At 43.4% G+C, this 26,006-nt stretch overlaps 1 protein-coding gene and 1 long non-coding RNA gene across 5 annotated transcripts in view; one reads left to right on the forward strand and one right to left on the reverse strand.

Annotated features, from left to right (window-relative positions):
- The window catches only part of LOC137323752 (uncharacterized), a 35,307-nt gene extending 17,029 nt beyond the window's left edge, over positions 1-18,278 (reverse strand). The window contains exon 1 of the long non-coding RNA XR_010963439.1: positions 18,226-18,278. This is a non-coding gene — a long non-coding RNA (uncharacterized lncRNA). The remainder of the gene's footprint in view (positions 1-18,225) is intronic.
- Positions 1-26,006, forward strand: part of osbpl6 (oxysterol binding protein-like 6) — a 169,925-nt gene that overhangs the window by 130,696 nt on the left and 13,223 nt on the right. For all 4 annotated transcript variants that reach the window (XM_067987621.1, XM_067987623.1, XM_067987622.1 and 1 more), the window contains 5 exons: positions 6,016-6,153; positions 13,084-13,171; positions 16,424-16,677; positions 17,175-17,312; positions 21,522-21,585. In XM_067987621.1, coding sequence (XP_067843722.1) covers positions 6,016-6,153; positions 13,084-13,171; positions 16,424-16,677; positions 17,175-17,312; positions 21,522-21,585 — 682 coding nt within the window. The remainder of the gene's footprint in view (positions 1-6,015; positions 6,154-13,083; positions 13,172-16,423; positions 16,678-17,174; positions 17,313-21,521; positions 21,586-26,006) is intronic.

The following is a 26,006-nucleotide window of genomic DNA, read 5'->3' on the forward strand; positions in this document are numbered from 1 at the left end:
AGGACTGTTGGTGAGTTGGGGGATGTAGTTCCAATTATTGATAGCGGGCACGGATCAGGCGAGCACGCACAGCCCTTGCAGACAAGGCGTGTGGTTCTTGCTGCAACCTTGGGTCTTCCTCCACCTCCTCTTCCGGCTCCACCACCTCCTCCTGCTCCTCCTCAGCCTCTTCCTCCTCCTGCGCCTCCGCCTCTTCCTCCTCAGCCTCCTCCTCCACCTCTGGCTCAGGATCTTCTGCAGTCATTGGAGGCAAAGGCTGGTCCCTCATGATGGTGAGGTTGTGCAGCATGCTGCAGACCACCATGAATCTGCCCACCCACTCAGGGGAGTACTGCAGGGCTCCTCCAAGCTAGGCAGCGGAAGCATTGTTTGAGGAGGCCTATGGTGTGCTCCACCATGTTGCGTGTGGCAGCATGGCTCTCATTATAGGCCTGCTGTGCACGTGTGCATGGATTCCTGACCGGTGTCATGAGCCACGTCGTGAGGGGATAGCCTTTGTCGCCCAGTAGCCAGCCTTTGACTTGCCGAGTTGAATGAAAGATAGCTGGCATGTTGGACTGCCGCATGACAAAGACGTTGTGACTGCTCCCAGGGTAGCGGGCATCGACCTCCAAGATGTGATGCGTGTGGTTGCACACCAGCTGCAAGTTGAGGGAGTGGAAGCCCTTTCGGTTGACACGGGTGAACCCCTGTGCTCGCTCGTTCTGATCCTCTCTGTTGGGAGGGAAGGTGATGGACCTGTTCCTGATGGTACAATGCATCTGTGACCTCTCTTATGCAGCAGTGCACTGCATACTGCGAGATGTTGCACATGTCGCCAGCAGAGGCCTGAAATGCTCCTGAGCCGTAGAAATTCAGTGCCACTGTGACCTTCACAGCCACAGGTAATGCTGTCCTCGCCCTGCTCTGAGGCTGCAGTTGCGGCCGCACCAGTTGACAGATCTCAGTGACTGCTTCCGTGGTGAACCTCAGGCGTCGGATGCAATCTTCCTCGTTCATGTTGAGGTAAGAGAATTGATCCCTGAAGGCCCTCATTGGGTAGGGCCTCCTGTTCAGTTCCCTGCGCCTCCTCGTCCTCCGTCTCCTCGCAGCTTGACCTGCTGGGCGTGCCCTCTCTGCATGCTCCCAGTCATGCTCAATGCCCAACGGGAGCCCTAGCAGACCACCCATGGTTGGCAGGAATGTTGTTCCACCAGGGTTGTAACTTTCCGACCCATTAGGCAATACCTCCAAAGCGCACTCAAAAGTAATGTAGGAACTTTCAATAAGAATAGGGAGCTTTAAAAAACACTTCCTTCTCCTCCAACAGCCAGAAGCAATAATCCAGCAACTAACCTGCAAAACCTGCATGGCCCTTTAAATAGCGCTGGTGGAGGGGGGTACTTCAGGCACTGTAAGAAACGTTTAGATGGTCGGGGATAAGACTGTGCGTTGAGTTGAGCGTTAAGGTCCAAAATTGTATGTATCACTTTAAATCAGCATTGCACACTGATTGCAGCCATTTTCTTCCTCCTTCACATGCTTCCAGCGTTCGGGATTAGTGCATGCGCTAACTCCTATACCAAGATGGTGTCTGGCACACGTCACGCAGGAAACGTACGTGTGCATCCAAGACGCCATCTTGGATGTTGGAGGGGCCGTGTAGCGCCGAAACAACGGGCGCTACACGGCCCAATTTAGCGCCCACTGCCTCTTATTTACCTGTGTCACCTTTGTGTTGCTGGTTGGTTGTTTCTCTTTCTCTCTCTCTTTCTCCATCTCTCCTCTTCTGGTTCTTTCTGTTTGTTTTTTTTCTGGTTGTCTCTCTGCTCTTTTGCTTGTTTTTCTCTCTTCATCTTCTTTGATTCTTTGTCTGATGTGTTATCTCTTCTTTTGCATACTGTGTCTATTATTATTTGGCTTCTCCCTCTGTTTTCTTTTGTTGGTAGAATCTTTAGTGCTGGTTGCTGAGAAAGATTTGGTGAGGGTGCAGAGTTGTAGCAAAAAGCAAAGTGAAAGGGGCAGTGCTCTACCAAGTGTGTTATGCCAGTCTCACATCGTCTTGTGCTATACCTATTTGCCCTGTCACATCGCCTCTGATTTTGTTTCCCCACCATCTCACGTGCACCTTTTGCCTTCTTCGCCACCAACCCCTCACCTCTTTCTTATCTTTCCCAAACTTGCAATCCACTTCCCCATCTGTCCATCTTCCCCCACCCTCTTAGCAACTACTCATTCTTCCCACCATTATGGCTCCCCTCTGTCAACAACCTTGGTGGTAAAATCCCCCCTCCCCCTTCCAGGTATGTTGCCCGTACTTCACTGGTTTCCTAGCAGCAAAGAACATCAGTAGGCCTGTGTATGATGGGAAGGTCCTGAAACCAGGCTGAAGCCGGCAGGATGGCCTCAAGGCGGCAGGGAGAGGAGAGGATCAAGGCAGACTGCAAATAAAAAGTAAATAAATTTAAAATAAAACTTAACTGCAGAGAACACAGCAGCCCACAGAATGGAAAAAATAAAATTTACCTGCAGCACCATCTAGTCATGATGATTTGAAATGAATAAGGGTACTTGATGCCCATATGTCGATGATAGCTTATGTGTGGACAAGTGATTGACTTAGTTTCACAGCAGAGCAGAAGGGGTCAGCTTTGAAATTTAAGATGACCACTTCTACAAAAAAAAAATCAGAGTAGAAGGATCAAGATGTTTTATAAATACATAAAGAGCAAGAGGATAACTAAGGAAAGAGTAGGGTCTATTAGAGACCAAAGAGGTAACCTGTGTGTGGAAGCGGAAGATGAATACTTTGCGTCTGTCTTCAAAAAAGAGAGGGACGATACAGACATTGTAGTTAAGTAGGAGGAGTGTGAAATATTGGATGGGATAAACATAGTGAGAGAGGAAGCATTAAAGAGATTAGCATCTTTGAAAGTAGATAAATTACCAGGGCTGGATGAAATGTATCCCTGGCTGTCAAAAGAAGCAAGGGAGGAAATAGCGGAGGCTCTGACCATCATTTTCCAATCTTCTCTGCCTACAGGTGTGGTGCCAGAGGACTGAAGGACAGCTAATGTTGTACTGTTGTTTAAAATGGGAGAAAGGGATAGACCAAGTAATTACAGGCCAGTTAGCCTAATCTCGGTGGTGGGCAAATTATTGGAAAAAATTCTAAGCAGCAGTATTAATCGTTATTTAGAAAGGCGCGGATTAATCAAGGACAGTCAGCATGGAATTGTTAAGGGAAGGTCGTGTCTGACTAACTTGATTGAATTTTTTGAGGAAGTAACAAGGAGGGTCGATGAGGGTAGCACATTTGATGTAGTCTACATGGATTTTAGCAAGGCTTTTGACAAGGTCCCACATGGCAGACTGGTCAAAAAAGTAAAAGCTCATGGGATCCAAGGCAAAGTGGCAAGTTGGATCCAGAATTGGCTCAGTGACAGGAAGCAAAGGGTAATGGTAGATGGGTGTTTTGTGACTGGAAGGCTGTTTCCAGTGGGGTTCCGCAGGCCCCAGTACCAGGTCCATTGCTTTTTGTAGTGGATATCAATGATTTAGATTTAAATGTAGGGGGCATGATTAAGAAATTTGCAGATGATACAAAAGTTGGCCATGTGTTTGATAGTGAGGAAGAAAGCTGTAGACTACAGGAAGATATCAATGGACTGGTCAGGTGGGCAGAAAAGTGGCAAATGGAATTCAATCCAGAGAAGTGCGAGTTAATGCATTTGGGGAAGGCAAACAAGGCAAGGGAATACACAATAAATGGGAGGATACTGAGAAGTGTTGAGGAACAGAGGGACCTTGGTGTGCATATGCACAGATCCCTGAAGGTAGCAGGACAGGTAGATAAGATGGTTAAGAAGGCATACAGGATACTTTCCTTTATTAGCCGAGGCATAGAATATACGAGCAGGGAGGTTATGCTAGAACTGTATAAAACACTAGTTAGGCCAAAGCTAGAGTACTGCATACAGTTCTGGTCACCACATTACATGAAATGTGTGATTGCACTATATAGGGTACAGAGGAGATTTATGAGGATGTTGCCAAGACTGGAGAATTTTAGCAATGAGGAAAGATTGGACAGGCTGGGTTTGTTATCTTTGGAACAGAGGAGGCTGAGGGGAGATTTAATTGAGGTATATAAAATTATGAGAGGCCAGATAGTGGATAGGAAGGACCTATTTCCCTTAGCAGAGCAGTCAAAAACCAGAGGGCATAGATTTAAAGTAATTTGTATTAGTATTCGAGGGGAGTTGAGGAGAAATCTTTTCATCCAGAGGGTGGTCGGGGTCTAGAAGTCATTGCCTGAAAGGATGATAGAGACAGAAACCCTCATCACATTTAAAAAGTACTTCAGAATGCACTTGAAGTGCTGCAACCTACAAGGCTATGGACCAAGAGCTGGAAAGTAGAATTAGGCTGGATGGCTCTTTCTTGGCAGGCACAGGCGCGATGGGCCGAATGGCTTCCTTCTGTGTTGTAAATTTCTATGATTCTATGACTATATAAAATTTGGAATTATGGAATTTTTATGGGGAGGGGGAGGTAAAAACTTTGCTTGTATTTTGATATAAAATTCTTTGTTATAAATGTTATATTTTCATTTTGTCGTACATTATAGTAGTAATTGTGTATATTAATTCATTAAAGATATTAATCATAAATGTCTTTTTCTTAGGAGTGAGAAACCTTTAAAACCTAAGTGGATTCCTCGAATGGCCACTTTACTCTTACATAGGGGACTTTTTGGACCTATAAGGTCAGCTATTACAATAGGTGAACAAATTGCATATGTTACCATCCTTATCTGGTATACTAAACCTTCCAATGTCCCCTGACTAATGTTCGTCATCACCTTCTTTATAGCTTCCCTTTACAATGTGATTTTCTCCTTTAACAAATAGATTAACGGCCTACTTTAGGTCCAACAAGCAGACTATTACTTAACCCATTTCTTTTACAGCTCCAGATACTCCCTCATCTACTTTGGGTGGGCTGTGGTGTTGGTGAACCAAATTTCACGTCTGATGGGTGGATCTCAGACAGATGCCAAAGAATTGATGGTGTGGCATCACTAGGTTTTCAACATGATGTTTGCTGACTATCTGAAGCTGCTGCTCTTTGCTTTGGAATTTTGACATGAAAAGACATTTTCAGCTATATGGAACTGTGTACAGCTTTCTTGTAACTATTGATTTTATTAAAACTAATATATGATAACCCTGTACTTGTGCAGCTGGTATGGGTGCTGTCATTTGTTGAGGCTGATGATAGTGGTGATGGTGCATGGTGCTTTTGGCCTTAATCATGGTCATTGTAGAGGTGGAGCTGACATTACTAGTGGTCCTTCATAGTTCCCTGAAGTGGATAGATGACTTGGTATTGCTGGTGCCATTATCTACACACCAGTAGGAAGCTTACCTGTTGCTCCCCCACAGAGGTAAGTCAAATGGGGAAATTTTGACCACCCTCAAATTTGTGTTGATATCCTTTTTATTTTTTGAAAATGTCTCCGTTCTCTTTCTCCTCTGCCTGCTATCATTCCAATTAACTCTCAACTTCTTACCTTCCACGTTCAATTTGGCCAGCACATGAACATACCACAGCATGTTCACATTCTTAAGGATATATGCGCTAGTTTGAGGATGTTTTGCAGTTCTGAAGAGCTTCCTAAAAGTGATCCTCTTCAGTCAAATCATTGATACTGGAGCTGATACTATTTTCAGGTTATTTTGGGTTTGCTGTTTTACTCTGTGCTCAAGGCAGCTTGGTTATCGCTCAATGAGTAATTTGAATACATTTATCAAATTATTTGCAGCATGATTACACCTGACATAGGGTTGATAAATGCAAATATACCCACAAAGGGGATAGAATATCAAAAATGTGTGCTGTTATTCAAGTTTGTGTTGATGCCAAATTGCAATCAAAATTAGATGTAAGAGCTAAACTGCTTTCCAAATCTATTACACCTAAAAGCAGTGATCTTCAGCAAAGTTTTATTTTGAACTTTTTTTAAACTTTCAGCCAAGCGACAAGATTCATGTCAATATCCCACTGTCACAGCAGGTCTGTAATGAGAGCAGGCTCTCCATGTCTGAATCGGTGTCAGAATTTTTTGATGCTCAGGAAGTGCTGCTATCAGCAAGCTCTTCAGAGAATGAGGTAAGAGAGAAAATGTTACAACATTTTGAGGGGGAAAAGTGAAGGTTTAACAAATGACCATTAGTATTGGTTTTATCAAGAAACCCAGCTGTTTGCATCAATTGTAACGTGTTCATGATAAATAGGATGAAATATTTGAATATGAATTATAATGACAAGAGTATTACACCGTGCACAAAGTACTATTTTCCTGTTTTGTCGGAGCTTGTGTTTAAGCTTGTCTGTTCCAGTAAGGCCAGAAAATCTAATTGTTGGAAGTAAACAAAACCCAAGATCAGTTAGAGATTAAGGGGGGAATTTTAACCTCAAAGAACGGGTGGGAGGTTAAAATAATAGATATTGGAAGTGGGTCTGCATCCCGGCTTCAATACGCCCACTTCCGGGTTTAACCCAGGCGCGTTTGGATCCACGCACGCAACCGAAACCAGGAAGTCCCATCCCCTCTTAATGCCAGTGGTCAGAATGTCAAAGGGGCAATTTAGGTCATTTAAACAGTTGAGGTACTTAATTTTTTGTGTAATCTGCAACAGAAACAGATGTAACTTTTGCTGCACAGGTTTCCCATGGTTTTTGAAACACACCATTGAAAGAGATGAAATCAAGCCAAAGTTCATTTGGCCCTTTATACCTGTGATTGACCATCTCAATAAAAGGTCAGGTATTGCAACTAGTCACTCAGTTCTCTCAGGCAAATGTTTGGCTTGGAATTATTTGTGTTTAGACTGAGAGTTCTTATGTTCAGACAAATTTACTAACATTTTGGTGCCTCTGAAACTGAAAAGACCAGGATGGGGGGTTCAATGGATCTATTCCAGAGTACATCTGAGGAGGAGGAAAAGCATCATCCAGGGAGGGCACGTCTTGCAGTTCTGGGATCTGCAGTTGCACAAGCCAGAGGTGCGCAACAAGGATCTGAAGAGCAGCAGAGAGGACATCAACAGCGGGGTCGAGGTCACAGGTGGCACTACCCACGTGAGAGTATTCAGGCAGAGGCTGAGCTTCCTGGACCTCGCTGAGGAGCAGTGCCTACGGAGGCTCAGGTTGAGTCGGCAGGTAGTCGCAGACTTCTGCAGCCTCCTTCATGAAGAGCTGCTCCCTGATGGACCCGGTGGCCACGCATTGCCCGTCGCAGTAAAAGTCACCACTGCCCTCAATTTCTTGGCTTCTGGATCCTTCCAGGGCGCCACCAGTGAAATCTCCGGGGTGTGTCTGCACATAAGTGTATAAGGCAGGTGACGGATGGCTTGATTGCCAGGGCATCCGACTATGTCAACTTCCCTCGCGATGACAACAGCCAGAATGAATGGGCAATGGGTTTTGACTCTTTGGCTGGCTTCCCACTTGCGCAATCGATTGTGCACACGTGGCAAACCAAGGACCACCACATGAACCAGGAGTATTCATTAACCAAAAGGGCTATCACTCCATCAATGCGCAGCTGGCGTGCGACCACAACAAGAGATTTCTGCAGGTGTGTGCCAGATTCCCTGGCTGCTGACATGTGGCTCTGGGCCAGTCAAACATTCCAGACCTCCTCCAGACAGGAGACAGACTTAAGGGGCTGGCTCCTTGGAAACAAGGGATACCCCCTGTAAATGTGGATCTTGACACCCCATGGGGATCCCCACCAATGAGGCACAACAACAATACAACCAGAGCCACATTACCACCAGTTGTGTCATTGAGCAAGCCATAGCCATGTTGAAGATGAGCATCAGATTCCTCGACAGGTCTGGGGGAGCCCTTCAGTACTTGCCAGCAAGGGTCTCCAGGATAATCGTGGTGTGCTGCGTCCTGCACAACATAGCGCTGCAGAGAGGTTTAGAGTTGGTCGAGGACGAAAGAGCTCATCAATCATCCCCTGTTGGCGACAACATTGAGGAAGTGGATGAGGAGGAGGAGGAGGGGGAGAACGAGGAGGAGGAATATAACAATGGTGCACCCATCGCTAGACCACCCTCGCACATTGATGCCAGAGATGCCTCCATCTCTCACATGTTCTCACGTTGACAGTCCAAAAATAAAGATATTTGAGATACTCAAGCTGCCTGGCACAATCACCACCATGACCACCAAAACCCTCCCCCTTCCCTTTGCACAAAACTGACCTTCAACAATGCATACACCAATTGCATAACCACCCAATGGGTGTCGTCATGTATTGGCATTCATCATGAAGCAAATCAAAGGTCCACTTGAAAGTCTGGAAGCAATAATGGCTAAGATTTGGAAGTGTTGATAATGAGTAAATTTTATGTGACAACATAAAAAGAAATAGAAATTAAACAACATAACATTTCTTCAAACACCCTTATGCATACCCTTGATGAACAGTAAGTGCTTAAACTTATGCTTTCTACCGCTTCTATATGGTGCATCCCCTGTGGCTTCAGCAGAGGTAGAAACAGGTTGCTTAGATCCCAATCCTGACTGCTGAGACTTTTGGCTCTTGGCTTACGACCTCTGGGGCTTAGGAGCCTGTGAGGGCCTGCCAAAGGCTGCTCCTCCTGCACCTGTGCAGGGGCACACTCAGCCTTTGGTTGAGGAGGGGGAAAAGGGTGAGACATGGGAGCGCTCTGAGTGAAGTTCCCACTTCCAGGTCCCCTTTCGTCATCATCCCTCTCCTGGGCCAGCGCCACATCACTCCCACCACTCTGCTGGAGAGTAGCTTAGTGAAGATCAGTGATATGTTGAAAGGCCACGGATAAGGTATCTGACATCCTGTTTAGGGCAACAGACATGCTGGTTTCCAAAGTCTGCACAGCTGTGCTAATGCCGTGCATAGAGTCATTTGTGAGCTGTGCTTGAAGCTCAATGGAGGTGGCTACTCTCTCCACTGCAGACATTCTTGCTCTTACCAGCGGCACTATTCCACTAATGCTGGAGTGGTCTCCTCCAGCCTCGCCGCTATTGTGGCACATTTTCCAGCACCTCGCAAAGTTGCAGCTGTACCTCAATCATTCTCATTCTCAACGATGGCCCTTGGGGTTCAGCATCTGTGTCCAGCTGAGCAGAGCTTGGAGGAGAGCTCGGAGATGAGTGCACCCTCTGATGCGGACTCTCCACAGCTGCCCCTGCCATCAGTGTCTGCTCGTGCTCTCTTGTGACTTGTGAATTACCAGGTGACAACCCAACTATCTGTATGACAGGACCCACCGAAGTGCGAGTATCTGCACTGGTGCATGATTGCATATCCTGTGATGGTGCATCCTCAGAAGGAATGAGGTCTTCTGAGGAATCAACATCATCTATATCTGCAGACTGTTCTTGTAAGCCTGAAGGCAGTGGAAGACAAAAGAAAGCAAAATGACTTAGTCTTGGCACAATAACAATGTTACCAATCTCCATACTCGGGCTTCTCATACTTCAGGTATTGATTATATAAAGTCAGCATCTTTGTGAAAGTTGTTTTAAATTGTGTCACAGCTATCAGTGAGCTCCCCGTCTCTCCATCTCTGATTGAGAGGACCGCAGATGTCCCACTTGTCTCCATTGACAGCTCCTCCGCATCAGTTAGTTCCACAATTTGTGGAGGTCCACCACCAGCCCTCGCCCTCTCTCTCGCATTTTGCCTCTCTTCTTCTACAAGGGGCGACAGAACAGACCTGTGAGTGACTGAAGATGCTGTATTCACCCAATGAATGCAGTGCATTGGATGAGGATGACTATCATATGAAGGGTCACTGTCACACAGATGCATCACATTGCATCAGGATTGCGGTGAGTGACTGTGTTGGTTGCATAAACGGGGAGGTGAGCAAGTGCATAGAAAGTGAAGGATGGTTGCTGGTGACACTTAAGTGGGTGTGAGGAGTATTGTGATGGAGTAGGCTTGCCAAGACAGAGTGATGAAGGCGGAGTGTTGTATACAACAGGATGTGGGTGAATCAGCGAATGTACTCCCTTTTTCAGATCTGGTCAGGTCATTGAAGCGCTTCCTGCACTGCAGCCAAGATCTGGGCACCATGCTTCTGCTTGTCACCTCTTGTGCTACCTCACCTTTGGTGACAGAGCCAGGTTTCTTCTTGCCATCCCTTGGATAAAGAATTTCTTTCTGGCTCTCACTGCAGCCAGTAGTACATCTAGGGAGGCATCAGTAAATCTAGGTGCTGCTTTTGCTCTCCTCGACTCCATTTCTCCTTTCTCCTCAAATCCATTTTTGAGCTGGCCCTTTAAATACTGCAGTTCCGATCGCATCATTCGGTTGCGCAGTACGCCCACTGCGCAGCTTGGAGAAGTGAAACCTGGAACCAAAGATAATTGCCTACAATTGCGTTGCAATCGCAGATTTAAACACTGGACTTCCAGGTTCCCTACGCACAAATCCACCCACCCACTGAGTATTTGGCTTCAAGTTAAAAACCAGACCTATGTGCTTGGTTAGGAAACTTTGCAGCTTGGCATGTGCTGGTCAGTTACAGGTTAATTTTTAATATATTACTAGAGCATTTTTCTCTCTCTTTTCTCCATTCTTTGTGTGGAAAGTGGTAGGATAGTCAGCTGCTAAGACCACGTTTTCAAAGTGAGGAGGAATCTGGTCTGGACTACAGGCAGGTTTCAGGTGGTGGAAAGGATCCAGCCATAACCATAGACAGGCTTTAGATTGTGTTTCAGGGCATCAGCAGAAAGCAATATGAAGTGGGTGGCACTGCACCCTCCTTTTCTCCCAACCTCCTAATACTTGTCACTTCTTGTCCATCCCAGGGGGGGCAGAACGGGGCCTGCACTGGTTGAGATGTAGATTTTTTTTTTATTCGTTCATGGGATGTGGGCGTCGGTGACAAGGCGAGCATTTATTGCCCTTGAGAAGGTGGTGGTGAGCCGCCGCCTTGAAACGCTGCAGTCCGTGTGGTGAAGGTTCTCCCACAGTGCTGTTAGGTAGGGAGTTCCAGGATTTTGACCCAGCGACGATGAAGAAACAGCGATATATTTCCAAGTCGGGATGGTGTGTGACTTGAAGGGGAACGTGCAGGTGGTGGTGTTCCCATGTGCCAGCTGCCCTTGTCCTTCTAGGAGGTAGAGGTCGCGGGTTTGGGAGGTGCAGTCGAAGAAACCTTGGCGAGTTGCTGCAGTGCATCCTGTAGATGGTACACATTGCAGCCACTGTGCGTCGGTGGTGAAGGGAGTGAATGTTTAGGGTGGTGGATGGGGTACCAATCAAGCGTGCTGCTTTGTCCTGGATGGTGTCGAGCTTCTTGAGTGTTGTTGGAGCTGCACTCATCCAGGCAAGTGGAGAGTATTCCATCACACTCCTGACTTGTGCCTTGTAGATGGTGGAAAGGCTTTGGGGAGTCAGGAGGTGAGTCACTCGCTGCAGAATACCCAGCCTCTGACCTGCTCTTGTAGCCACAGTATTTATGTGGCTGGTCCAGTTAAGTTTCAGGTCATTGGTGACCCCCAGGATGTTGGTGGGGGATTCAGCGATGGTAATGCCGTTGAATGTCAAGAGGAGGTGGTTAGACTCTCTGTTGTTGGAGATGGTCATTGCCTGGCACTTGTCTGGCGCGAATGTTACTTGCCACTTATCAGCCCAAGCCTGGATGCTGTCTTGCTGCATGCGGGCTCGGACTGCTTCATTATCTGAGGGGTTGCAAATGGAACTGAATTATCAGCGAACATCCCCATTTCTGACCTTATGAGGGAGGGAAGGTCATTGATGAAGCAGCTGAAGATGGTTGGGCCTAGGACACTGCCCTGAGGAAGTTCTGCAGCAATGTCCTGCGGCTGAGATGATTGGCCTCCAACAACCACTACTATCTTCCTTTGTGCTAGTATGACTCAAGCCACTGGAGAGTTTTCCCCCTGATTCCCATTGACTTCAATTTTACTAGGACTCCTTGGTGCCACACTCGGTCAAATGCTGCCTCGATGTTAAGGGCAGTCACTCTTACCTCTGGAATTCAGCTCTTTTGTCCATGTTTGGACCAAGGCTGTATTGAGGTCTGGAGCTGAGCGGTCCTGACGGAACCCAAACTGAGCATCGGTGAGCAGGTTATTGGTGAGTAAGTGCTGCTTGATAGCACTGTTGACGACACCTTCTATGACTTTGCTGATGATTGAGAGTAGACTGATGGGGCGGTAATTGGCCGGATTGGATTTGTCCTGCTTTTTGTGGACAGGACATATCTGGCCAATTTTCCACATTGTTGGGTAGATGCCAGTGTTGTAGCTGTACTGGAACAGTTTGGCTAAAGGCGCGGCTAGTTCTGGAGCACAAGTCTTCAGCACTACAGCCGGGATGTTATCGGGGCCCAGAGCCTTTGTTGTATCCAGTGCACTCAGCTGTTTCTTGATATCACATGGAGTGAATCGAATTGACTGAAGACTGGCTTCTGTGAAGTTGGGGATTTCGGGAGGAGGCTGAGATGGATCATCTTCTCGGCACTTCTGGCTGAAGATGGTTGCAAATGCTTCAGCATTGTCTTGTAAATGAAATGGAAGGAGGTAATCTCAGCTTCCCATCTCACTTTCCTTCATGCTGGCCCATTGGGTACCCTATCAGAGGGGCACACAAAGAAACCAGGCATTGAGACCAGCATTGGGAGCCCCGTGGATATTCTGGTCCATAGTGGCTTTTGGGGCCACTGAAAGATAACTCCATCCTCTCTTTCTCACCTCCCCCCTCCCAGGGTCGGCCTGAGCCAGGGATTCCCCTCCCCCACCTCCCAAGTCATGCTAATGGATTTTTTGGATCCGGTCAGGGGCTGTGCACTTCAGGTGTGTACAGGCACTACACATCTGAAGTGCACTGCTCGAGGCCAGGAAAACTGGCCTCTATAACTTTCTCCAGTGTGTCAGCAAGCTACATTGAACATTGAACTATGTCCGTACATATATAACCCAGTTGTACTTAAGATTCTGGAGCCAAGATGTAACAATAATTTTGTTTTCTTTCACAGCAAACCTAATGCATCATTTTTTGACCCTTAGGGATCAGATGATGAATCATATGTTAGTGATGTCAGTGACAATATTTCAGAAGACAATGCCAGTGTTGCAGAGAATGCTTCTCGACAATGTATGAACAAAACCTTATATTATCTTTTAGTGACTGGGGAATTAAAAGAAATGTGTCTATATATATACATGCAAATTAAGCTTCGAATTCACTGCCACAAATATAGAATAATACATGACTTATATGGGTGACAAAGATAGTACAACATAAGTTCAGAAGATATCATAAACTGCATTTATTAATGTTCACTCACCCCTGACACCTGTGATGTCCCTGAAATGCCCTCTGACCATATTATTGTTTAAAATCAATATTTTGTTCAAATTCATTGAATTTTTTTTCTAATTTTCTGTGGTTTAGTTTACTTTTTTCTGCAACTGGAGTCATGGTAGATGTGATGGCAGGTCCCCATGACTGGACAGTATTAAAAACTGATTTAAACTGAAGTGATATTGAGGATTATTTATTTGAATATTAAGGGTAATAGCATACCCTGCATACATTATATTTTACGTTGTAAGAGCAGCTGTCGCTTAATCAGACAAACTGTAGCGATCTCTGCACTAGGGAGGAGAACAATGGAACAAAAAGAGGGGACGGAGATCAGCAAAGACGTGGAGAGAAGGGCAGTGAATTCACGCTACATCAATCCCTATTTCACTACATAATAATCTCCCTAGCTAAATACATTTTCAAGCATTGGAAGATAATTGTGCACTGCTGTGGAAACGTTTTACAGAGAGCCTCACTACACTCAATTACAGCAAATTATCCTATTGAGTCTGTGGGCATCATTCAACTATCACATCACAGTAGCTGGCTGTATCTCCTCATCTCCTGAAATATGAGACCTCAGACAGATGACCGTACTCAGCCAGTCTTATGATTTAATCATCTCTTTTCCCTATCCATATAACATCTTGGAACATTCATGATAATCACAAGCTTTTATGTCTTTACTAGAGATGCATTGGTTGCTTCCTACAGTGTTAATATTTAATTTACAATTCTGGGGTGAAGAGAATCTGTGTGTAAGGGAGTCTCGGTGTTCAGCAGTGTGGTTTAAATATCCATTTTTACTATAAATAACTACAACTTGCATTTGTATCCTGCTCCTCATGTAGATGAAGAGTGCTTTACTGTGGGGAGAGGCAAATAGCAAGAGATAGGAAAGGAGAGGAGATCCAAAAGCATTGTTGGAGAGATTTTTTTCAAGTAGGCCTTTAAAGAAGGGAGAGAGTTAGCAAGAGCAAGTCGTTTTAGGAGAGAGTTCAAAAGAACATGGGTGTAGTGACTGAAAGGCTGGGCTCCAACAATGAAGTAAGGGAGTGGGGTAAGCAGAATCTAGTGCCTGGAGAGTGAAGAGTGAAGAGTGTAGTCTGGGATGTACAATTGGAAGGGGTTGCACGGATGAAGTGAAGTCATACAGTGAAAGGATTTGAAAATGAAGGCTTTGAAGTTGTTACATTGGGACAGGGAGCCAGTGACCAAGGATGGGGTAGGTGAGTGTGTAAGAGAGAATTTGGGCTGTAGAGTTCTTGATTAACAAGTTTGTGAAGAGAAAAAGAGGGTAGGCCGATGACAAATCAATCTGAGAGATGAAGCAAATATGGATTTGGATTTTGGCATAGAAGGGAGCGAGCTAGGGGTACAAGCATGCAATTTTCTGGAAGTGGAAAAATGTAGTCTTGGTGACTGACCAGATGTCAGTTTAAAAAGTCAGGTAAGGATCGAGCAAAATGCACCACCTAGTTTAGTCTGAGTGGGCAGCTGGGGAAGTGATTGGAGCTGAAGACAGTGACATGCAGCTGCTGGATGAACCAAAGAGGACAGTTTTGGTTTTGCTGAAGATAGTTTTGTTTTTCCAATACTGTCCTGCATGCAATCAAAACAGAAACTATATTGGAATCTATAGTGGTGAGTGTAGAGTATTCTTTTAGTGAAAGCTGACCGCTTGTTTATGGATATTGTTGCTGAAGAATGTCATGCCTTGGAAAATAAGAAGGGACAGATAATGAAACCTTGGGGCTTTCAGGTAACCTTGTGGGCACAGGAGACACCCTTAAAGAAGATCTAAAGAATGGCTTAGGACAGATAGGAACAAAGTAGAATAGGGGTGTTCTGTAAATGAACCACAGAACAGAGGCAATGGAGAAAAATAGAGTGGTTAACAGTATCACACACTCTCTCCTTGGTTTATGTAACCAGGGCTGTGTCGGTGCTGTGGGTGGTCAGAATTAAGATAGGAGGGACTCAAAAAGGGATTGGTGGGAGAGATAGCCATGGAGGTGGGGTAATGTCAATGCCTTTAAGGACCTTGGAAAGGAAGTGCATGTCTCAGATAGGGTGTTAATTTGAGAGATTAGAGAAGTTAAGGTTAGGGTTTTTAAAAAAGGGGTGATGCCCATTTTGAAGGAGATGGGGATAGGTACAGCATGGCAATGTAGGATAGTTTGGAGCTGAGAAGAGGAAGTTGCTTAGTCAGGAGCTTCATAAAAGGAAGTTGAGCAAATAGATGGTGGATTTCATGGAGCAAACCAGGTTGGGGCAAAGTTGGAAAAGAAATGGCAAAAAGAGGGATGAGGAGGTCCTGAGCTAGAGGAGGATGGGGAAAGTGAGATGTAGAGATGGAGGATATCCCATCCCTATCTCAGAAGCTCCTGGTTTGTATGGCTCAGTGTGGCTGTATTACATACGGTTATCTGCCTGCTGAGCCAATGGGAAGGGGGAGTTCAAATTTGATGAGTGTCATTCCTACTTGAGATGATTTTTCATTTCTATTAGAGTAGTGATATCTCAAAGCAATGCATCAGCACACAACTGAATTTTAAAATATAATTACTTAAGCTTCCCACCTCCTTGAGTAATATACAAACTTTTTCATATATAAATTCAGGGTGATTATGAACAATTGCATAATGAAACTATATTCCAGCTAATAATATCTAATTGCCATGGAATATTTGATTTCTTGTCCAATCCAAATATGCCATCACCGTCGATATTGCAACAAAATGGTTTTTATGGTTACAACCGTTTTTTATTCTTTTTATATATGAGGAAATCCAACAAACATATGACCTGTTGTTAATTAAACTGACATATGAATTGTGATAACTCCTTCAGAGCAGTTGCTAAAACTTATTGGTGTGTGTTTTATTTTTCTACCTTATTTTTAGCAAGCCTATGTATGGGCTGAAAGTTAAATATCCATAACATTAAGAAAGTGTTAGTTAAAGTTTTGAGCTGGTTTATAAGAAAGACACTTTAAATATGGTGCTTAAAACCTCTGATTAACACATGTTGTTACAGTATCTAACGGCGAACTCATTGGTGGTGCATTTCGAAATGGCAGACGTACATGTCTCCTGGCGCCGTCTCCTGATACCAGTAGCATCAATCTGTGGAACATTCTGAGAAATAACATTGGAAAAGATCTGTCCAAGGTCTCCATGCCAGTCGAGCTGAATGAACCCCTCAATACTCTGCAGCATCTTTGTGAAGAATTGGAATATTCTGAATTGCTAGACAAGGCTGCTGAAACAGATGATCCATATGACCGAATGGTGATTTAGAGTGGATTAATCCTTTTACTTTGTAGCTGAATGGTATTGTTTATTTAAACGTTTTGCTGTTTATTCTGACCCATTCCTATCCTTAAAAAAAATTGTGATCCTTGTAAAGCTCAGGATTTGATGTTGAGTAATGTTGCTGCCAGTATTAAAACGGAGATTGTAATGTTACTATTGCTGCATTGAACTTGCATATTCACAAAACAAATTCTGATATTGTAAATTAAAATTCAATTTACCAAAATCCAATTTGGAAAATTAAACTTAATATTTTCTTTGTACTACAGTCTAAAACTGAAATTTTGAATGTTTTGTTCATGCACCATAATGGGTTATGGGACCTGAATGCCTTTGCAAAAAAAAGACTAAAATAATATAATAGACTAAAATATTAGATTCTGAATATTTGTATATTGTGCTTTTAATTGGGGATAAATTGCAATTTTTACAACTTCATATATCTCCATCTTCATTCTGTCCTAAATTTCTAGGTTGTGATTGCTGCATTTGCAGTTTCAGGATATGCTGCAACATATTACAGAGCTACATTTAAGCCCTTTAATCCCGTGCTTGGAGAGACATATGAATGTATTCGAGAAGACAAGGGATTCAGGTTTTTTGCAGAGCAGGTATGATTCATATCCTAATCCGTTACTATATAAATGTCTCTCTTTCAATTTCAAAGAAAAATCATTTATTTGTATTCAGCTGTTCCACTTTGCTACTAAATCATCATACGTAGTTTTTCAATTACATAGTAAAAGTGAAGAAATGTAATTGAGAACTTTCTCCACTGATCTAATATTGAATATCTCAATATTTTAAGACATTTAAATGGATTATGAATAAAATATAAATAATCTGTTGAAAAATATCATCTTCAATACATTGTAGATAAGTAGATAAGTTTTTTTTTGATAGACTCAAAGGATTAAACATATAAGGGTAGTAATCTGTCCGGGCTTGTTTTCGGACCCACAAGCAGCGCTGTACAAGCAGCCCAAGCAGGAGCCCCAAGGCTGGCCGAATTTGTGCCTTATCTAAATAACGTGGGCGAGCACCTCCACAGGAAGCTCGCTGTTTTGCAATTAAATTCAGGCCCCTGCCTCGCAGTCAGCTGCCTCACGTAAGTGCCGGGGCATGAGTGGGGGGGGGGGGGCGGGGAGGGGTGGTGGAAAGGGGGGTGGTGCCGGACAGCAGGAAGGGGTTGATTGCTGGCTCCACAGAGAGGTTTTTTTTTAGTTGCCAGCCACTGCTTAGACCGCAGCCTGCCTCGCTCATCGCAACCCAATTTCTGTGAGGGGACCTAAAACAGGCAATTGGCCCTCATTTACATACGTAAGGGATCTATTGCCTCTTTTAGGCGGTAGCCAGTGGCGCCTGAAAAATCGCCTGACCCAGTTTTGGGCAGGCAGAACATTGGTCCCTGAAATTGAGCCAACAAGATTCAATTTCTACCCCAGAGTATGCAAAAATCCATGTAGGATGTACTTTTCCATATCATTTTATTTGTGGTAAAGTCAGTTAATAGTAATTGTTTACCTGACTCTAAGGATTCTCTCTGTTCTTGGGTAAGTCTTCAGTAAGGATGTCCCATCTAGGATAAAGAGTAGATGACCATCTCATGAGGAAAAGTGGTATCCTAGGTATATTCTGGACTTAGTAATACAAACTTCTGTGCGCCTACTTTGGAATAGACGTTCTTTCTATTCCAGACTCTTGGAGCAGCCAAGGTAATCTCCCAGCTAGGAATATTTATTATTTTCCAATCAACTGGCATTACATTGCTGAATGAGCTGCTAATAATTTTTAGCCATAGCTCCACTTGCCATTTCCTTAAGTATTGTTGGATGTAATCCATTTGATCATGTTCTTTAATGGTCATTTCATTACTATCCTTTACTTTTTCTTCAAAATCAAATATGTACATTTAGACAACTAAAAGGGAACATCACATTTTTCCCTATCCCACAACTCAACTTTCATTATTTATAGCCACCACTCTTTTTCAATATCTTGCTTAATACAGATATTTCCAAGAAATCTGTTTCCTCTAATATTCTTTACAAATGTTTAGAATTTTTTGTCGTCGTCCTGGATTATCTTTTTATCTACCTTTTTAATTTTCCAATGTCACTCTATCCTGGTTTTTCTGTAATAATTTTGTCAAAACTAAAAGATAACAGTTTGTTTCTGCCTACATGATGCTATGTAGGTAATGCATGTTTTTGAAGACTATAAATTGCCCATCCCTAGATGTCCTGAGAAGCTTGTGTTGAGCCTTCTGCCTGAACCACTGAAGTCCCTTTGGTGATGGTGCTCCAACAATGGTGTAAAGTAGGGAATTCCAAGATTTTGACCCAATGATGATAAAGGAATGGCAGAATATGTCCAAGCCAGGTTGGTGTGTGAGACTTGGAGGGGAATTTGGAGGTGATGGTGTTCCACCACATTACTGCTCTTATCCTTCGTGGTGGTAAAAGTCACGGGACTGGGAGATGTTGCCAAAGTAACCTTGTTGAGTTGCTGCAGTACATACTGCAGTCACAGTGCGTTGGTAGTGGAGGAAGTAGCTATTGAATCCGACGGAAGGGATGCCAATGAAGTTATGTCCTGGATGGTATTGAGCTTTGAATAGTATTCTAGTACCCAGATGAGTGGTGATTATTCCATCACATGTCTGAGTTGAGCCTTGCAATGGTGGAGAAGCATTGAATGGTCAGGAGGTGAGCCACTTGTTGCAGAGTACCCAGCCTCTGCCCTACTCATGTAGCCATAATGTTGATATGGCTGGTTCAGTTAAGCTTCTGGTCAGTGGTGAAACGCCCTGGACATTGATGGAGGTGCTATTGAAAGTCAGGAAGAGGTGATTGGGCCTTATTTTGTTCAAGATGTTCATCGCCTGGCACTTATGTGGTGTGAATGCTACCTGCATTCAGCTCAAGCCATGATGTTGTTTAGGTCCTGCTGTAGGCTGGCATAGGCTGCTCTATTATCAGAAGATCTGCGAATAGTGCTGAACACTGTAGAATTGTCAGTAAAAAACTCTGCTCCTGACCCGTTGAAAGAGAGAAAGTCATAAAATAGCTGAAGATGGTTGAACCAAGGATATTATATAAGGAACTCCTACAGTGATGTCCTGGGACTGTAATGATTGTCCTTCAACAACCATGACCATCTTCCTGTGTGTCAGCTTTTCCTGACACATAGATGGTTTTCCCATTTACCCCCATTGACCTCACTTTTATAAGGGCTCCTTGATATCTTGGTATCCTCTCGTATTCAGCTCTTGTGTCCTTGTTCAGACCAAGGATGTGACCAGGTCAAAAGCTGAGTGGTTCTGGCAGAACTCAAACTGAGGGTTGGCGAGCAGGTTGTTGGGTTAGGTGTCGTTTGATAGCACTATTAATTATTACTTCCATCATTTTGCTGATGTTTGGGAGAAGGCTGATAAGGTGATAATTAGCTGGGTTCAACTTATCCTGCCTTTTGTGGATAGGGTATTCATGGACAATCTTCCATGTTGTTGGATAGATGCCACTGTCATAGCTGCACTAGATGGCTTGGCTGGGAGCTATCTATGAAAGGTGCGCAGATCATCACCACAACAGCCAAAATGTTATCAGGGCCCATAGCCTCACTGGTGCTGATCCTTACATGCCCTAGTACAATCTCCCAGCATTATATGATGGGGGAGTGAGGTTGTGAAGTTACAGATTGTGACGGTATATAATTCTGCTGGAATTGACAGATCACAGCACCTCATGGATACCCAGACTTGGGCTGCTAGATCTGTCCTTATTCTGTCTCGCATGGCATAGTGATAGTGCCACACTACATAATAAAGAGTGTCTTCACTGCGAGTATGAGACTGTGTCTTCATAAGTACTGTACAGTGGCCGCTCCTACCAATGTTATTTGCGACAGATAGGTTGGTGAGAATGAGATCAAGCAGGTTGTTCCCTCTTGTTGGTTCCTACACCACGTGATACATGCCCAGTCTAGCAACTGTGTCCTTCAGGGTTTGGCCAGCTTAGTCAGATTGATCAGCATTGAAGTTCCCCACCTAGAGTACACTTTGTGCCCTTGCTTCCTTCAGTGCTTTCTCCAACATGGAGGAATACTAATTTATCAGTTGAGGGCAGTAGATGGGAATCAGCAGGAAATTTTCTTGGCCTTGTTTGACCATTATTTTTCACAGTGCTAGCCCATAACTTACCAGCTTTATTGAATTCAATTTTACAACTTGGTATAATGGGATTTCAACTCACGACCTAGTCCAATATCATGACCAAAAACCAAAATACTGCAATTGCTGGAAGTCTGAAATCAGGTTCTGAAGAAGGGCAATGCCTGAAATATTGACTTGTCGCATCCCTCCACAGATGTTGTGCCTGACTTACTGAGTGTTTCCAGCATTTTCTGTTTTTGTTACAATACATGATATTTGTTCCATAACATAGTAAAAAATCTTGTGTCTGTGCGGACTTTCTGTCAGCTTACAATATAAGTTCCTATGTCTATATTTGTAATGGAAACTACCTATGTAAGCTTGTCATACTGTAGTTACATCCTTCAGCCTTCAGCCAGTGGAGTGCTGCAGTGCCACAACTGGCAGGAGTGTGTAATTACAGCAAGACCAGATTATATTGGCAGTTTTCAATATTTGAATGTTTGAGATATTGTTGGAACCTGATGCCTTTTATGTTACCGCAGGTGCGAAAGAATTGATAACCCTTACTACTACTTACTTCCTTTAAATGATAGTTACGTTGTACAGTAAAGGTAACCTGATGCTCCTTTGCCTTTTTCAATTTTTCAATATTTTCATTTTTTAGGTCAGCCACCATCCACCCATTTCTGCCTGTCATTGTGAATCAAAGAAATTTGTGTTTTGTCAAGGTATGCATTTAGTCTAACATTTTTTAAAAACAGAAAATGAGACATAATTTTCCACTTAGATGATTGAGATGTGAAGTGAGTGCAGTATATATGCTTCTGTGTATGCAGTGCAACTCTAAGGGCTACAGCATTGGATCACTGGAAATACTCTTGAGTTCTCACTTGAATGTTCATTTTTATACAAGCCTTCCCTTTTTATTGCAGAATGATTTTTTGTTTTTTTCCTGTGGATTTATAAAAGGACATGATAAAGAATCTATTGACGGCATCTCCTGTGGTGGTGTTTATAGGTATTCTAGAATCTGGAGCAAAGTTACGATGCTTAGCTCTAACCTGACCTGTTGCTTTAAAGCTGCTGATCAGGTATTCAGTGTGAGGATGTAGTCTAAATAGGCACATCCTAAGAGCAGTTAAATTGATCTTGCTGTTGGAGGTTTCTCCAGATTGGTGGTTACTTGGCTCCTCTCCTTAGTGAAAGGCCAAGTTATCTCCCAGTTATCTTATTTGGATTATTCAGTTCTGAAGTGTGATGTTTGAAGTGGCTGAAAGCATTGGGGGCAAAACTTTTTTTTATATACACCATCAGATCTCTGGTGGCATGCCTCATGGTGTCCCAGAGCTTAAATTGTTGCAAGGTAGGGATGCTGGGGTATGGCTGGCAAGGGGTTCATCTTGCCACTGAAAGAATTTAGAAAGTAATTTGTAAGAGGACAATTCAAACAATGCAGTAATTGTTTCTGGTTTGTTCCTGTTTCCATTAACCACTGAAGATAGATAGATAGATAAATAAATTTCTTCCCTTGCATAACACAGTTACTTGAATAAATCCCTACATGTCTAATAGAGGGAATGTAGTGCTTGTATCGTCAATCTGTTTAGGGTATAAAGTTTTATAGCAAGGCGCGAGAAATATATAAAAGTTAAGAAAAGTTCAAACCAATTTTCAATTTTCCTTCTTTATCAAATGTCTCTGCAACAGAACTTGATGTTACTAAAAAAGGTTCTGCTTAAATAAACATGTTTAAATTCAGGACACTCTCAACTTAAATAATGGTATGTGCTCTCCAGAATTTCCGCTGTTTATATTAATTATGTTTTGCTGGTTGTTTCCAAGTTTTGAGATAAACATGATGAAATGCAGCTGGTATAACCATTAGAATACATTACTAAACATAAAAATTAGGCAGCACCAAAATTTCAATGAAATGTTTAATTTGTCATGCATGTAACATGTTGTATTTGCTGAACATACAGCCCCTTGAATATAGCATTTATTTTTCATGAAAGTTACCTCAGAGAGAGTTCAAGTTCAGGCTCTTGCTTATTTTGATCCTTTGTACAAGAAAACCCCAGTTACTTTCAGTGCTCCTAAAATGGTTTTCCTGGGGGTTTTCCTCCATTATTTTCCATTAACAGTGAGAATATAAATGGCTAGTTTTGCTGTCAATCAATAAAAAAAAATCTGGAAGTTGTAGGAACAGATGCATGCTAGGATTTGTAGCTTGTGACCTTTTTGAGTAATTTCGGCTGACAGAAATGGCTGTGGAAAGTGCTATGAAATTGACCCCTGGGCTAGTCAGAGGCACAGGCCCTTGATGAAAAATGTTGTTGACACACAAACTATTAATGCATAATGATTTTGTTGTAAATGTATTTTTTAATGACTTTATCATGTTACAGATTTTATTTCCAATACTCTTTCACCTCTTGAGAGCCCAAGGTGGCACCTGAAAGGATTAATATTACACAATATTGGCTCGGTAGCTTTTGCTGATTGCTTTTTGTTTTTGTTTTTATAAGTCCTTGGTAGTTTTTTTTAATTTATGCACCAGCTTTGCCTGCATCTGATTGATCCATTCACCACTTATTTTAGCTATGACTTGTTGTGGCTCAATGAATATGAATTTTGAGCCAATCAGGTGCACATGTGATGCATATTTCACATATTAGCAATGACACTTGAGTTGTGATAGACAGGGGCACATGCTACATTCAGTGTTTCTTTATTATCAGAGGTCATGTGACATTGCTCAGTTAGTGGTTATGCTGTTACAAGGGGAGACTTCTGGGATGTGAAACTGGGGGAGGGCTTCACTTCTCCAGTGAGAGAATTTGGGAAGAAATTGTTAAGAGATAACCTTAGAGATAATGAAGTAAGTGCATTTTTATTAGATCTTGGAAACTAAGTAAATGAGTGCTTTCCAGATAAATAAATTTATTCCATCATATACTGGAAGTACATAAATAAATAAATATCTGCATATCTCACAGGAGCATAATACTTTACATTTACTGTCCATCTATTTGAATTTGGATTTTTATCGAAAGTGCCAAGAGATATTTAAAACTTAAAAAAATGAATATTCATCTTTCCTAATTTACTAAATATCTTTCTGGCAGTACATTGTGTTAAAAGTTTCTGTTAAATAAAAATATTTTGAATTCAGGACTTTTAATCAGAATCTGCCTTCAAACTTGAATAACAGTATAGTGCTTCTAGAATTTCCATTTTTTTGCTATTTATCTCTGAGTTCTGAGATAAACATAACTAAAAGAAATATAGCTGGTATAACTATTTAAAATACATTAATGCTAAAATTTTCTACAAAGCTTCACTTGTCACACATGTAACCTGCTGTATTTGCTAATAAGGAGATACTTTAATGTAGTAACTGTGAAAGTTATGTCATATATAATATAAGACTTTATATTTCAATTTTATGCAAAAAAAATCAAATTTAAATAACCATAACTACTTGTAATAATTTATCTGGGGTTTTAGTTGACCGTCCTTCTCCATCAACAGATAGCAGATGAGGAGGGGCGGGGCTTGAAAACATCATGATAGCAGATGAGGAGGGGCGGGGCTTGAAAACATGATAGCAGATGAGGAGGGGCGGGGCTTGAAAACATGATAGCAGATGAGGAGGGGCGGGGCTTGCAAACATCATGTTCTAATACAATGTTAGAAATCATTTAAAAAACTGGGAGTTGTAGACACAAAGCTGGTGCATAAATTAAAACCATCTTCAGCCAGAAGTGCCGAGTGGATAATCCATCTCAGCCTCCTCCCGATATCCCCACCATCACGGAAGCCAGTCTTCGGCCAGTTCGATTCACTCCACGTGATATCAAGAAACGGCTGAGTGCACTGGATACAGCAAAGGCTATGGGCCCCGACAACATCCCAGCTGTAGTGCTGAAGACTTGTGCTCCAGAACTAGCTGCGCCTCTAGCCAAGCTGTTCCAGTACAGCTACAACACTGGCATCCACCCGACAATGTGGAAAATTGCCCAGGTATGTCCTGTCCACAAAAAGCAGGACAAATCCAATCCGGCCAATTACCGCCCCATCAGTCTATTCTCAATCATCAGCAAAGTGATGGAAGGTGTCGTCGACAGTGCTATCAAGCGGCACTTACTCACCAATAACCTGCTCACCGATGCTCAGTTTGGGTTCCACCAGGACCACTCAACTCCAGACCTCCTTACAGCCTTGGTCCAAACATGGACAAAACAGCTGAATTCCAGAGGTGAGGTGAGAGTGACTGCCCTTGACATCAAGGCAGCATTTGACCGAGTGTGGCACCAAGGAGCCCTAGTAAAATTGAAGTAAATGGGAATCGGGGAAAACTCTCCAGTGGCTGGAGTCATACCTAGCACAAAGGAAGATGGCAGTGGTTGTTGGAGACCAAGCATCTCAGCCCCAGGGCATTGCTGCAGGAGTTCCTCAGGGCAGTGTCCTAGGCCCAACCATCTTCAGCTGCTTCATCAATGACCTTCCCTCCATCATAAGGTCAGAAATGGGGTTGTTCGCTGATGACTGCACAGTGTTCAGTTCCATTCGCAACCCCTCAGATAATGAAGCAGTCCGTGCCCGCATGCAGCAAGACCTGGACAACATCCAGGCTTGGGCTGATAAGTGGCAAGTAACATTCGCGCCAGATAAGTGCCAGGCAATGACCATCTCCAACAAGAGAGAGTCTAACCACCTCCCCTTGACATTCAACGGCATTACCATCGCCGAATCCCCCACCATCAACATCCTGGGGGTCACCATTGACCAGAAACTTAACTGGACCAGCCATATAAATACTGTGGCTACGAGAGCAGGTCAGAGGCTGGGTATTCTGCGGCGAGTGACTCACCTCCTGACTCCCCAAAGCCTTTCCACCATCTACAAGGCACAAGTCAGGAGTGTGATGGAATACTCTCCACTTGCCTGGATGAGTGCAGCTCCAACAACACTCAAGAAGCTCGACACCATCCAAGATAAAGCAGCCCGCTTGATTGGCACCCCATCCACCACCCTAAACATTCACTCCCTTCACCACCGGCGCACTGTGGCTGCAGTGTGCACCATCCACAGGATGCACTGCAGCAACTCGCCAAGGCTTCTTCGACAGCACCTCCCAAACCCG

This window comes from Heptranchias perlo, chromosome 7, assembly GCF_035084215.1.
Source record: "Heptranchias perlo isolate sHepPer1 chromosome 7, sHepPer1.hap1, whole genome shotgun sequence".
Classification (NCBI taxonomy): Eukaryota; Metazoa; Chordata; class Chondrichthyes; order Hexanchiformes; family Hexanchidae; genus Heptranchias; species Heptranchias perlo.